Source organism: Chroicocephalus ridibundus, chromosome 5, assembly GCF_963924245.1.
Source record: "Chroicocephalus ridibundus chromosome 5, bChrRid1.1, whole genome shotgun sequence".
NCBI lineage: Eukaryota > Metazoa > Chordata > Aves > Charadriiformes > Laridae > Chroicocephalus > Chroicocephalus ridibundus.
The window spans coordinates 44,121,089-44,135,922 of NC_086288.1; the positions used below are offsets into that span (position 1 = coordinate 44,121,089).

General features: G+C 51.6%; 1 protein-coding gene across 1 annotated transcript in view; it reads left to right on the plus strand.

Annotated features, from left to right (window-relative positions):
• The window catches only part of ADAM33 (ADAM metallopeptidase domain 33), a 31,085-nt gene extending 20,401 nt beyond the window's left edge, over positions 1-10,684 (plus strand). The window contains exons 13-24 of the mRNA XM_063336546.1: positions 197-286; positions 639-834; positions 2,044-2,152; positions 2,688-2,892; positions 3,828-3,905; positions 4,723-4,831; positions 5,172-5,322; positions 5,956-6,046; positions 6,945-7,190; positions 7,482-7,645; positions 8,207-8,224; positions 9,530-10,684. Coding sequence (XP_063192616.1) covers positions 197-286; positions 639-834; positions 2,044-2,152; positions 2,688-2,892; positions 3,828-3,905; positions 4,723-4,831; positions 5,172-5,322; positions 5,956-6,046; positions 6,945-7,190; positions 7,482-7,645; positions 8,207-8,224; positions 9,530-9,581 — 1,509 coding nt within the window. The 3' untranslated portion in view covers positions 9,582-10,684. The remainder of the gene's footprint in view (positions 1-196; positions 287-638; positions 835-2,043; positions 2,153-2,687; positions 2,893-3,827; positions 3,906-4,722; positions 4,832-5,171; positions 5,323-5,955; positions 6,047-6,944; positions 7,191-7,481; positions 7,646-8,206; positions 8,225-9,529) is intronic.
• The last annotated feature ends 4,150 nt before the right edge of the window (positions 10,685-14,834 follow it).

The following is a 14,834-nucleotide window of genomic DNA, read 5'->3' on the forward strand; positions in this document are numbered from 1 at the left end:
TTAACCAGTGCCTGCCTTTCTTCTTGACTTTGCCCTAGAGTGCTCAGGTCTTCCTCATCCCTCCCTGTGACTCAGTTTTCCCGTTGCCAAAAAGAGAAAAGCAATGCTGTGATGGGTGGAGAAGGGGCTGGGGGCAGCACTGGGGAAGGGATGGACTCACTGATTGAGGTGGTGTCTTCTTCTTCTCCCTACGCAGGAGTGCACCAACCCATGCTGCAATGCACACAACTGCACGCTGAAGGCGGGGGCCCAATGTGCCCACGGTGACTGCTGTCAGAACTGCAAGGTAAGCTCCCCCCCACCATGTCCACTCACCTGCTCAGGGGCTGAGCAGGGAGATATGGCCCCCACCATTCCCTTGGGACTCGTGTGCTGCATGTCCATAAGGTCAAACCCCCCGGCTGCCAAATGAGGAGGGTTACACGTAAACTTGTATCTGCAGGACACTCTCTGCTGGCTGCTTTGTGGCTGGGGTCCAGCCCAGAAATTTGGCTTTATACCTTGACAGCCCCATATAGTCCCACAGGAAACATTATAGATGGTTTATGGCCCCAAGCTGTACTGGGGGGCAGCAGCAATGCCAGCTTGGCCCCTTTCCTGCCGCTCAGGGCTGATGTTTCTGTCTCCTCCTGCGGCAGCTAAAGGTGGCTGGAACGATCTGCAGGGAAGCAGCGGGATCCTGTGATCTCCCCGAATACTGCACGGGTGCCTCACCCTACTGCCCAGCCAATGTGTACCTGCTGGATGGCTCGTCCTGTGCCTACGGCGAGGCTTACTGCAACAACGGCATGTGCATGACCCACCACCAACAGTGCGTCCAGCTCTGGGGACCAGGTGAGTCCCACCAGCCCCAGCCCTGCCTCCTTGCCACCCCTCTCCAGAGCAGGAGCCACACTGGGGCTCAGCGCTGTGTCTGCACATGGGGTCCCTGTGGCCCCTGCTCGTGGGACTGGAGGGTGGTGGATGGAGGGGTTGTGGTGTCCCCATCCAGGGTTGGGGTCTGCGTCTGTGGGGCTGGTGTGGAGGGCTGGGGGTGCTGTGCCCACACACTCACAGGTGCCTGGTCCTCTGCTGTGTCCGTCCACCGGCTGCCTATGGCTCCCGTGCTGCATACAGCCCATGCATTACATACAGCCCCCGTGCTGCATATGTCCCCCATGCTGCGTATGATCCCCGTGCTGCACATGACTCCATAGGCTGCAGGCGACCTCCACGCTGTAGTGCAGCCCATACCCTACATATGGCTGCAGCGCTGCATACAGTGTGTACGCTGCATAGACTGTATATGGCCTTCTCACTCTAGTTTTAGCCCGTATATTGCGTATGGCCCTCGCACTGCCTACAGACTCCATTTTGCATATGGCCCATAGGTGATGTGGCTCCGATGGTGTACATAGCTTCCATAGTGTGTATGGCCAGATCCTGTGTACGGTTCCACAGTTCATATGGCTACATGCTGTATACTGCCAAAGGCTGTATACAGCCCCGACACTGCATATGGTCCCCACTCTGCATACGGCCCATAGCTCATATGCTCCATGTGGCCGTCTGCTGTGTATGGCCCCCAGCTGCGTATGACCCCATGCTGCGTAGGGCCTCCACACTACATATGGCCACCCACAGCCGCATGCTGCACCCTGCCCGTGTGCGCACTACAGTGCCCATACCCACACTGCCAACACCCCGCTCGCACCCCTGTGCACCCCTCTACTGCTCCCACCCCGTACAGGGCACACAGGTCCCCGTTTGCATAGTGGTGCTGTCACCCCCCAGGGCGAGCACCTGTGGGTGCCCCCAGAAAAGCTGCAGCAGGCACAGTGGGGAATCCTCCCCCAGGGCCAAAATCTTCTGCAAGACCCCAGAGCAAAGGGGTTTTCACCCCTCTTGTGCTGTTCGTGTCCTGGCAACTGCATCAGCAGCTCTCTGGGAGACTTTTACATAGTATTTTCTCCATGAGCATCCAGCCCTTCCTCCCGATTTTGATATTTCTCCCTGCTGGCTGCTTTCCCCATCCCATGCAGGATCTTTCCTTCCTCCCTGCAGGCGCCTGGCCAGCTCCGGACGCCTGTTTCCAGGACGTGAACATGGCCGGCAACACCTACGGCAACTGCGGCAAAGACAGCCAAGGGCGCTATGTGAAGTGTGACAAGAGGTGGGTGCAGCACTGGCACCCCTGGGTGCCCCATCTGGTCCTCCTGCACCCGCAGCCCCCAGCTGTAAAGGGACTGTCAGGGTCCTACCTCAGGCTGCTGGCATCACCCCTTGGGCCAGCTCCGTTTTGGACCTGAGGAAGCCACCAGGTCCTTCCTGGGCTCAGTCCCTGTCACTGCTGGGAGGTTGTCCCACCATGCATCATCTCCCAGCCCAGCCTGAAGAGAAGGAAAATCAAAGCAGCATCAGCAGAAGATCCTATTTAGGGAGTGTGTGCTCTTCAGTGTTCCCATTTAGACCATGGATGTTAGAGGGATCCCTGCCGGCCTGTTCCCTCCAACATTTCTCTGTGCTGTCCGTGATTTATCTAAGTCCTTTCTGAACCTGCTGAGCTTCTCCCATCACAAGCTAACATGTCTGTAAATTCAGAGGGAGATGAGCCAGCAGGCAGTGGGGCAGGGGGTGATGGGGCAGGGAGGGTGAGGTGGCTGGTACCCACATCTCCTGCACTCACCTTGGCCGTGCCCTCCTCCTAGGGATGCTATGTGTGGCAAGATCCAGTGTCAGAGCTCAGCTAAGAAGCCCCAGGGGACCAATACTGTCTCCATTGACACCACCATCCGCTTCAATGGGCGGGAGGTGAAGTGCCGAGGCACCTACATGTACACTGCGCAGGATGATGAGGAAGACCTCTCCGACCCTGGGCTGGTGATGACAGGGACAAAATGTGGAGATGGGATGGTGAGTACCTCTTCCCAAGGGTGGAGTCTCCTACAGGAGATCGTCTCCTTGGCTCTTATCCCAGCTCCAGTGTGGACATAAGCCCTTCTCTGTGTTACAGCCAGGACATGATTTCCTCCACACTTGCAGATGTTGTCCTGGTGACATCTCAACCAGAGCATGTCTAGACATCACTAGATGCTTGTGTGTGGGCCACCAAATTCTTCTCTCTGGGCTCCATGCTTCTTTACTGATTTAACACATAGTGGAGCAACCCCAACGAGAATTGCATGCCCAGGATGAGGCTTCCTCCTATGAATAAATTGTTTCCCTGGGGAAGGCTGTGTTAGGAATCAAGACAAGAGATCAAAACAGATGCTGCTAATTGAGCATTAGTTTTTTTTACAGCCCCTGCATCTCAAAGTACTTTACAGAGGGTCAGCTCAGCTGAGGAAGGGCAGAAGCCTGGTAGACAGCACAGTAGCAGGGATGCATGCCAGACAGAGCTGTATGGGGAGATATGGTCTTTGCTATTTGGCATTTTAATTGTGAGATTTTCATCCCACTTTGGGAGGGAAGGCCAAATGTTGATATTTCATGAGAAAGGATGACTGGTTTTGAAATCCAGTGTTGGGTTTTTTGGCTGGTGCCTGCCTTTTAGGGCCAGATGGAAAATGCCTTCTCCAGGAGCTGCCAGGTGGGTTGTTGAGAGGGAGAGTGGGAGTGGTGGTGGCTGGTCTTTGCTGAACCATCCTGGATTGAGGAATGGCAGAGGTTTCCTGGGCTGTGCTGAAAATTGGAGTGAAATGCATTGACCTGGCACAATACGATTTCACCAACCTGTGTTTTCCAATAGACAGCATCCTTCCAGAGGACTCTCATCTGTGAAGCCAGAAGATCGCTGTCCCCCCTCTCTTGGGTCTTTCTATAACCTTGGCTTCTTGGCTCTCTCTCAGGTTTGCAAAGATCGCCGATGCCAGAATGCCTCCCTTTTTGAGCTGGAAAAGTGTGTTTCCCAGTGCAACGGTCATGGGGTGAGTTATTGCTGGAGACCTATAGCGGGTTCCTGAGAAGAGCGCAGATTCTTAAGCAAAATCAAGTGTTTCCCACAGGGATGAGCCTTGCAACACAGTGGGCATCTGCTTGTCATAACTCTCACGTGCATGAGCTATGGGTGAGACTGCTCTGAGGTCTTTGCTTAACCGTGTCCAAGTTAGAGGAAGAAGATCATTCATGATGCAAGGACCATCTGCAAAATTTGGATCAGGGTCCAATTTGAACTGGAGAGCGTTAAGAGCTCAGAGCAGGTGCCTGTTCCCTCTGAGAGTAAAGCAAGAGTTAGAAACACAACTGGGACTGCAAAAAGGCAGGGAATTCGTTCAGTGAATAGAATGAGACACTATCGTCCAAAGCTTAAAGGCTACAAAGATTTGACCTCTGCGGAATGCAGGGCTTTGTCAGATAAGGCAACAACAATACTATGGTTTAATGGGGAAATCCCAAGGAGAAGATGTTTAACAGATTTCTGGCCTAATGCAAAGTATTAAGGGCATCAGACTTGTCTATGACAAGTGGTGTGAAAACTGGGGGTATAACATACCTGTCTTCAGTGTTTCTGCAAAGAGCAGGGCAATAAAAGTATCATCAAGAAAATATCTCTGAACATTGCAATCCCAGATTTGAAGGGCAACACAGGCAGGGTCCAAGTGATGTTTAAAGGGTGAATATTGGCAGCGGGTAAGCTCCTTTAGCCCAGACTCCTGCCATTGGGCATCTGGTCTCATCCCCACTGTACAGACCGTCGTTTCCATATGTTCCTCATGATCTCCAACCCTCCTTCTCTCTCTGCAGGTCTGCAACAGCAACAAGAACTGCCACTGCGATGCTGGCTGGGCTCCCCCCTACTGCGAGAAGCCGGGCTTGGGCGGCAGCGTGGACAGTGGCCCTGTGCAGCGTGACAGTGAGTCCCGACTCTTCGACCCGTGCCTTGTGATGCTGGTGGGGCTGGAGCGATGCCACAAAATGGGGAGATGGTGCGATAAAGCTGCTGACAGTTCTGCTCCCAAATGTGCTGGGTTAGGTCTGTTCAGGCCTGTGCCCAGCTTTTGTTGCTTGGTGGCCACCCATTTTAATCAGAAGCCACCAGATGGTACTGCTCCCTTTTTAGAGATGTGATCAGCAAAGATGTCCCTAGCCTGGGTGGCCAGGAATGGGCAGACGGGACTGACGTTTCCATTGAGTGAAGCTGGAGGCTGCTGGCTTTCCCAGCACCGCACTCACCTTTGTGCTTTCCTTGCCAGATCACGAAGCCATCTTCATAACTCTTCTGCTCGTCTTCCTGCTCTTCCTCCCGGCCCTGATGATGAGCATCTACTTTTGGTACCGACGGGAGAACTCGCTCCTGAATAAATGGATAATGGAGATGAGAAGGAGGAGCCAGGAGACATATAGGTGGGTGATGTTTCCTAAATCCCATCTCTTTTGAGGACCTAGTGAGACCCTGAAGTGTTTTCTTGCCACTGGCGGTATCCAGCCTGGTTGGAATGGTTGTGGGGGAGCTGGTGGTGCACAGGGCCTGTTTCAAACTGGTATGAGACCTGGTTGAGGTATGAACAGTTCTCTCCTGGGACAGTCTGAGGCACTCAGTTCTCCCCTGAGCAGAGGACAGGAATGGTCTGTTGGACAGGACAACCCCAGAGAGTGGTGATGAAGGTGGCCTGGTACCAAGGAGCTTTCTTGCCAACTGCTCCTAGCAGGTTGCAAAAACTGGAAGAGCTCTAAAGTAGCGCTGAATTTAGATATTCCCATTATTTCCCCTCCCAGTACAGGTACAGACACACACATACCTCAGAGCCCTTGCAATAATTTGAGAAAAAAACCCCAGAACTAAACAACCTACTTCATTACCCTCATTATCTCAAGACAGACTTGTCATCCCCGCTCACCCAGCACTACAAGACTGTCTGTTAACAATCTGTTAATGGAGACAGGATCTCGCTGACGTGCAGCATTTCAGGAGACAGCTGTTGCAAAAATATTTGCTTTATTTTGCCATCTGTGATTTATGTTTGTGATCTTTGGCAGGAGCAAAACCATCAGTCGGAAGTCAACTGCTGGTCATCCCAAAGCTGCTTTTACCTTGCGGAGCATTTCCACCTCCAGCCACGCTAATAAAGTAAGTAATAACTTGCATTCCAAGTTTGCTTTCCCTCCCTGGGACTTGATGCTTGTGGGTGATCACATCTCCCTCCAGCAACTGGTCAAGCAACTGGTACTCCATGCTGGTTTTGCGTTGTGTCTACACTGCGAGCCCTTCATCAGTAGTACACACACCTCCTAAAAGTGAGCCTGTTGAGTTCTGCCTGCTCAAAAACACCCCAGTGATTGCCAGGAGCCTTGGCCGGGAAATTGCCCATCACCATGGCAAAGCTTAGCAGGGACTCTGAAATCCCACTGATGACTTTGTGCTGGGTCTCTGGGGAGGCAGATGCTTCTGCTGCTGGTTGTGTCAGCTCAGGTGACCTTGGGATGAGTAGGCCCAGGGCTGAATTTAGGTAGAAAGCAGTGGTCTTTTTGAGCATGGCCACAATGGCTGGGATCAAGGCAGAAGGGATGATGTCTCCCGTCTCTGTAATTCAGTCTGGTGAAAATCTGGTATGGATTCACCAGAGCTGGTCCTGGTCCAGATCTTCTGAGCCCAACACCTTTCTCATCCCTGTGTGCTGTCATAGGATTAGCGAGGAGCAAATTTTTTCAGCTTTTGGGTGCGATGGTGAAAATGGTGGTCCCAGAAAGTGGAATAAATACCCAATGTTCCTTCTGCGACTCCCTAGCACACAGACCTTGAGGGGACATCTGCTTTTTAGCATCCAAGAAAATGCACCTAAGGATTTGGAAGTGTTCAAGACCAGGCTGGATGGGGCTTTGAGCAACCTGGCCTAGTGCGAGGTGTCCCTGCTGATGGCAGGGGCGTTGGAACTAGATGATCTTTAAGGTCCCTTCCAACCTAAACCATTCTATGGTTCCATGATTCTATGATTTTCTCCATACTTCTGCTTTTCTCGTCCCTGCAGGCAACACGGGCTGCATGCCCCCCCAAACCCAGTGCTCACCAGCCTGGTTCCCAGCCCGTCAACATTGTTCACCCTCTTCGCCCGACTCCCCACTCCATCCCTCCACGCCCAAGAGACCCCAAGCCTGCCAGGCCACCTCCACCAGTCAGCAAGTCACCCATGGTCCCCATCAAAACGGTCGTCTCCCAGGCTAAGATGCCACCTCCGAAGAAACCTCTTCCCTGCAGCCCCGTGAGGACTCCACTGGTGAGCTTTACTGGCTGGCTGTACTTTCCCGCCAGACTCATAGAAATTCCCTGGTTTTTGGCTGCCTGTGGCTCTTTTGGGTTGGACACTATTGAGAAACTGTCATGTCACCCTAAGAGATTAATCTGTTGCAATGGTGAAGAAAGCTCAGTAGATAATGATTAAGGTGGTTTGGGTGTTCTTATATGTTTTGAAGCATCTCAGCTCCACAGCAGGGGAGAGAGGTTTGTAGGAGGTCACTGAATGCTTCTTTGAGGATGTTGTCTCTCACCATACACTTTGTGATCCCAGGTTGTCCCAAAGCACCAGCCCCCGCGCCGGCCACTGCCTGGAAGTCCTCTTCTGGCCAAAGAACTGCCTCCTGCACATGGACAGACCCTGCTGGTCATGGTCCCTCCTACCAACTTCAAGGCATCGGGTATAAGTGCCATGAGCCACCCCACGAGGCCATTAAAGTAAGTTGAGAGAAGAGTCGAGCTACTTCTCCTGTGGGTCACATCTGGGCGGGACATTCCAAATGTCACTGTGGTGTGCTCTGGTCTGCCCCTTATGGTGTCTTCACTGTGACCTGGATTTCTCCTGCTCCTCCCCAATGTGGCTGATGTTTACAGGCCAGAGTGCTGAGGATGAGGAGAAATGCTCTGTGCTCTGGGGTATGTGGGTCTGCGCACGCTGGTGCAGTTACAGAGGTGTTCAAAGCCCATCAGCTGTGGGGGTAACTGACCTGCAGGGCATTGAGGATCTTTGGTAAGGGGCATCTGGGGACAGCACCAACAGGTAGGAAGGAAATCAGAAGACCTCCCAAGTTCTTATACCTGGGGAGCAACCGCAACCAAAGTGACCAAGGTTGGGACTTTGGGTCTTGTCGGGTCCTGATGGGTTAAGGGAGATGCCATCTTTTGGGGGTGCATATGGGCCCCCATCCCAGACCATGGAGCGGGCTGTTGGTGAGCCTCTGGGGAAAGTGGACTGAAGGGACATACGTTGATGCTGTATTTTGTCTTTCCTCCCTACAGACCGATGCCACCTCAAAGGTGAGTCACCGACACCGTGTAGGACCGTTGGGGGATGGTCTTCGCTGCTTGTGGGGCATGGTCTTTGGTTAAGCACTGGGCTAGGACCCAAGAGTCTGGGGATTAAATGTCCCCCTTTCCCAGGGGCTCTTAGATGAGCAGGACATAGGCCCTCTGGGTACCCAAACAATAGCAGGGCTTGGACACCTGTATCCAAGGGAATGGAGGACATGGGCTTTCCAGTTTGGAGCTGTGAGATTCAGTCCAAGTCCTTTACAATATCACTGCTACTTTCAACTCTCGCTGTATTGCTAAATCACCTGGAAATAGGTCAGTGGAGCCTCAGGGGATCACGCTTGCATTCGCTCCTGCTAGCCAGGTTTGTGGGCCATATCCAACCATGGAGAGAAGGCACATGCTGGACTGAAGTTGGCTTTCATCCCCAGATGGTTTGCCTTGCTAATTACTGTTTTGACCCTCTTGGACCATTTTAGGTTCCTATGTCTTTGTAGTTGCCACCACAAGGAGGCTGAATGTGCCCCAGAATTTCTCAGTGTAATTCAATCCCTGTAGCTCATCTCTTCTAGTAGATAAACCAGGCCTGTTCTGTGGTCCTGAAAGAAAATATTTGTCACATCCCAGCAGAAAAACTCAACTCCCTCTCCAGATGGTGTAGTTTTGTCCTTGCTGCCCACTGAGAGCATTCCCTGGCCGTCCTCTCTTGAAATGGAGCCCATGTAAAAAAGTGTTGACTGGTGGGGCCAAACTTGCGCCAGGGAGCAGGAGGTATCCGTGTCCTGGTCTGAATTTGTTACTTGACATGACCAACGTGGTAAGAGAGGGTCAAGGAACTGTTTTCTTTCCTAGATGGATGAGGTGAGATATTTTATGAATTCCCAGGATGGACTATAGGGTCCATATCGTGTTGGTCGATTTGGTGACGTCTCTTGGTAGTGTACAAACCACGTTTTGGCTGTTTTGGGGAATCTGAGAGCAGTAACCCCTTTGGGGACATTGTTCCTGCAGTTGGTGGGCTCACAGTTCTCACTGCTGGTTTCTACCCAGTGCCACCACCTGCTTTTGTGGGCTCTGTGTCCTATAGGGTTTTGAGGGTACGCCAAAGGAAAACACCCCAAAGGGATACAATTTGGGGTTGTATCTTTGAGAGAGGACATGGGTGACCATGACAGTCCCAGGTCCCCTCTGGTCCCGGGTTCAGCAGCTGGTCTGTCTTCCCTGGCCTTTGAAAGGGTGGTTGTGGTGGAGATGGGTGCTTGGTCTCTGCACTCAAATGAATTGTCTTCTTTCTCTTTCTTCTTGCTCTAGGCCAGTCCCGCCCATCAAAGTCCAATCAACCTCCTTCCCCTTGAAGAAGTGACAAACCAAGGACACCTTAAGCGCATCCTTCCTGAGCTGGCTCTCCTGATTTGCACTGCTGCTGGCGACAGGGGTCTTTTATTCCTCTCTTGTTTTATTTGTCTTTTGATACCAGAGGACTATTTTTATAAGAGAATATGTATTCAGCACAAAAACTGTAGTGGTGGGGGGAGGAGAGGGGAAATCGGTACCATGACAAAACTAAGGGTTGGGGTAGGCTGGCGGTGGGTTTACCATGATGGAGACTCCACCACAGCTTCTGGCATCGCTTCCTGGCCAATTTACCCCCCAGCTTTAGTTTCTTATTGACATTGCACGTGGGCTGGGATAGGGTGACTTTGGGTCAAGTGAACATCCAACACTGACGAAAGATGCTGACAACAGTGGCAGCGAAAGACGTGTAATATCCTTCTAGCTACCTCCTCCTTCTCCTCCAGGCCCCACCATCACCCACTGCCACCAGAGTTCAATGCTGGGTATTGTCTCCGGGGAGACATTTGCCATGAGAGAAAAGTGGTTTCCAGTTTGGACTCTGCCATACAGTGCTGGGACATTTCCATGAAGGATCCAAGTTCTCAGACTTCTCCTGGCCTCCTGCCTGATTGCACAAGAAAAACCAGTGACAATCCTGGGGCCATACCTGGAAGGAGAAGCTGTCTGGGAAACGGTTTAAGGTCTGAAGTGCTGGTGGCAGCTGGTTACCAGGGTGCTTTCTAGGGGCTCAGGAGCCCTCCATGAACATTGCATGTTCCCTGCTTATGGGGCAAGCCCAACAGTGGCTCTGTGAGCTGCTAACACTCTGCTGTCCAAAGGGGGAAGTAGCCACAAGCCGGGAACAGGAGCAGGAAGACCTCCTGCCTGTGTCAATGGCTTGCCCAAAGGCCTTGGCCAAGCCATTGCATTTCTCTGTGCCTCAGTTCCCCCTGTCTGTAAAACAGGGGGTAATACCTACCTCACAGGGGTGTTGTGAGGTTTAACAAACTGATGTCTTGAAAGGGCTTTACAATCCTCAGATGAAAGGTGCTGTTGACCTGCACAGTACTATACCGTGCCACTTTCGTATGACTTGACATGCGGCTCTGTCAGGGTCTGAAATGAGAACAAAGGCTTTGTACTGTCTGCTGGCTCCTCCGTCTCTTTTCTTGTTCAGATGTTCCTTGAGCCTTTAGACACCGAGGACTCTGGCTCTCCCACCACATCAGTGCAAACAGACAGCCCTGGAACCCCTTCTCTTACCCCTGAAACCTGGGATCATTTGGTCCAACTGGGTGTGAAATGTCAGCTACCCTGGCGTAGTTCCCATCTGTCCTAGGAAAAATTTTTTGAGATACGTTGAACCAATGTAAAGGTTGTTCATGATGTAGGCGCGGGGACAACCCTCAGGAAACTTCTCTGGTGTTTCATTACCCCCAGGGTTATAAAATGGGCTGCTAATCGTAGGTTGTGGTTAAGGCCACCTTAACCTAAGCTGTCCTTACTCTCTTAACATCAGACTTTGTTTCGAAGCCTTTGGTCACACACGTGGGTCTTCCCTGAAGCATCTCTGGTACCTCTGTATTTGTCTTGGTTGGTGAATATCCCAGTGGGATGTGGGATCCAGCAGCTCCTCTTACTCTGATAGCAAGTCACAAGATCACAGAGTCATTAAGTTGAAAGGGACCTCTTGAGATCATCCACAGATGACCTCCAGGGGACAGGATACATGAACTGATCCCTAAACCTTCCCAAGGTGCCACTCTTTTTAGTGATCTTCCAAGGACTTCTGACATGGTCAGACTTGAGGAAGAGCCTATGGAGCTCCTGGAGAGGGGAAACCTGGCTGCCTGCCTGTGAATGCCCTTGCTTCTACTGTCCAGTATACGTGTTAGCAGAGGGTTAAACAGTTGGAGAGGGTTTGGAGAAGTCGCTGCAATGATGGAGTGGCTGGAAAAAACTTTTCTCAATGAGTCGAGCCATTTAACTTACTGACAAAGTGACAGCTCTGCAGTCAAAAAAACACCTTACTGTGAGACCAGCAAGCGAATGATCACATCAAGCTGATGCAATGTCCTGGGGCTTGGATTCTTGCCCATTAATGCCACCTACCTGGCTATTACACTCCCTTTTGTCTCCTCCTGTTGCCAGTGGGGAGAGATGGGGAGTTCATCCTCTACAGCTATCCAAACTTCACCAGCAGTGCAGAGCTAGGACACGCACATTCGGGGGCTAAATTTGAGCTATTCAGGGTAGAAAGGAATGGACAGAAACCCCCATTTCTGATCTCAGCGATCCTGCAAAGATGTACTGGTCTAGGTGCTCTGCTCAGCAGCACAAGTACAATGAAGTTTTACACCTGTCTCAAAGACACTGTCTCTGCCTGTGAGATGTCCTTGCATGCACCAGCAGATTTTTCTTGAGGCAGACTGGCTGTGCTGTGGTGCAGAATGACCCATCACATCCGTTTTTCCCAGGCAAGAGCAGCATTGCTAAGAAAGTCCTCCCAGTCCACATACCCCCACCATCCCAGCTCCTCTGCCCTTGAGCTGCAAGCTGGCTCCTCACTGGGACCAGTGGTATATGGGGAGGTTGTAATTTAGGGATGGTGCACAATGGTCTGTTTGGTAGCTCCGTCTAACCTGAAATGGTCACAGGGAGTGCAGATGGATGATGTCCATCCTGATGCACCCACAAATGTAAGACATGGCCTACGGTCCATGGGACGGGCAGGACTTGAAGCCTGCTTAGAGAAATTCATGAATCCAGGGAGGGCTTTTGGGTGTTCAAATGACACTAGATGGCAGCAGATGACCACCAAATCCTCTGCTCAGCCTTACCTCTAAATTTCTGCTGGGAGTTCCAGGGACCAGATCCTCAAGTGCAGGTTTTCTTCTTGCTCTTTTTTCCCTGCCCCATCATTTGCAAACCCATTAAAAGTGTGACCTGGGCACAAAAGCTGCCAGGTGCCTCTGATGACTTGTTGAGCTTGAAGTCTGTCCAAATAGAGCTTTCCTCTTTATAAAGGGGTCCACAGCCAGTTTGGGTACCTTTGGAAAATGACAATAGGGGAGCTGAAAAACCACAGCCCTTCACCGTACTGTGTCTTCAGCATCGAAGGCACCTTCTTGGCTAATGGAGCCTTGCTCAGCCAGCATGTGCTTGGCGAAGGGGAAAGGGGAAAGCTCCCATGGTGGCAGTCTTGTCTCAGTCATTTCACTGAAACCTGAGGACACTGAGGTGTGCATCATGGTCCCATCTACTGCATAAAAGTCTTCCAGTCTCCCTAAGGCTTGGAGCGGTGAGTGTGGGATAGAGGATCTACCTTCAGCACCTCAACATTTCTGGGTGCTTGTCCCAGCTTTGCTGCTGTATAGGCAAACTCATACATCACATCTGTCCCTGTAGGTACTTTGAGCACCAGAGTACACTGAGTGCTGTAACCTGCTTTAGCCCATCTGCATTTTTGGCATTGGTCTCACTGTCTCTTAGGGTAAAAGAGTCCACTGTTTTACGCTGCATCTCCTGAGAGGCCGGGCCTCACTGTTTCTCCTCCTGTCAGGTGTGGTAGAACCCAAAGCAATGATTATGGAGATGTGTGCTGAAACGTTCCACCTCCAGTGAGGTCTTGAGCAAGAGCTGAGGCTGCGAGTCTCAGGCTAATGCTTCACTGGTGGTTTGAGCAGTCATTTCGCATTTCTCCAGTGGTACTTGTACTTACCATGTGACAGAGTTTGTGAGATTGAAACGAGGAAGACAAACAACTCCTGGCTAGCTCAGGAGAAAGCTCTTCTATCAAATTCAACAGCCTTACATTGTACACGCTGGATGGAGCAACCATGCTCTTAATTCCCAGCAACATCTTGGAAGACAGGATGGGCCTATTGTCTTGGTCCATCTAGTCCAATATCCAATTTCCAACAGCAAACAGATCCGGACATTTCAGAAAGCAGGTGGAGCAAAGCACCCAGCTCTTTTCAGATTTTAACGTGAAAGACACCTGATCCCTGATGGCACCTGCTCTTTGCTCTTTCCCCAAATAATTCCCCTTATGTTCTTCAGCCCTCCAGCAATGGAGAACCCACGCTGCTCCAGGGAGCATTTTCCTGTGCCTTTCTCCACATAGTACAAACATTTTCTCCAGCTTTGGTCTGATTTAACAGTCTCTGTCTTCCTGCTGCACTGAGATGCTCCAAGGCCTGTGCAAAAGAAATGGGGAAGAAGTTAATCTGGGATAACTTGGGTGAGTCATCTCCAGTGGTGTATCATTCTCTACGCAGCTGCTCTTCTCTTGCTGTGTCTCATCACCATCAGCATTCTTGCAAAGACTTCCGAGGTCCCTGCACAACAGGCACTTGTCAAACAGCAAAACTGAGAGATTGTGATCCAATCTACTATGAAATTAGTAGGGACCTCTGGGCTTTTTGGACGCTTTCATTCTTACTGGAGTTGATTAGGGGTGTGTGTGGGGGTGTTTTAACATCTCCCAGGCTTTCTTTTAACACAGTGGCCTCCTTGGATCTAAACATCTAGGTGATATGACCAGCACAGCCTCAACCCTGGAGAAAGGTCATGCCGAGCTGGTAGGGCTCATGTGGGCCTATTCTGGTCCTGGAGGTGGCCAAGGATACGTGACACCCTATGGAAACAGCTTGAATGGCAGTAGAGGGGAGGCTACAGTTGTCTTCATCGCAATGCTGGCAACTCCAGGCAGAGCTGGCCAGGACACTAGGCCTGGGTTAGGTCCTGAATTTGAGGCGGGACTGATATAGCTCACTGGGAGGAGGATACCATGCACTGTGGATGCCCGGCCCCAGAATATATGCTCCAGTATGTTAATGGCCTCACTGGGACTGGCTGCTTTTTCCTATGGAGCAGAAGCAAGCCCAGGTTGCAAAGGGACTCAGGACTGTACCTCCCTGGCCATTGCAGGGGGTTGCTGTCATCACCCATTGCACTTATGAAGAAGTTTGACCCATTGGTCTTTCATCTGTCCCACCTGTGTCCCATCCTGCCCAGTCACCCTGGAGTTCAAGAGACACAGCAAGGGGCCAGTTCCTGACCCACAGCAGCTCCATTGGCTTCTGCTTGGGCATTCCAGGGTTTTCTAAGGGATGAAGGCAGATGTGGAGGAAGGACCATGCAACACAGGGGACAGGGGAGAGTCCCCAGGGATGGAATGGCTTCCAGTGAGCTTCAGAAATAGAGGGGGTGTTTCTGGAGCATACTGGGGAAGTCAGCTTGGGACAAGAAGTGTCCTGCTTGGCTCCCTGGAGCCTGA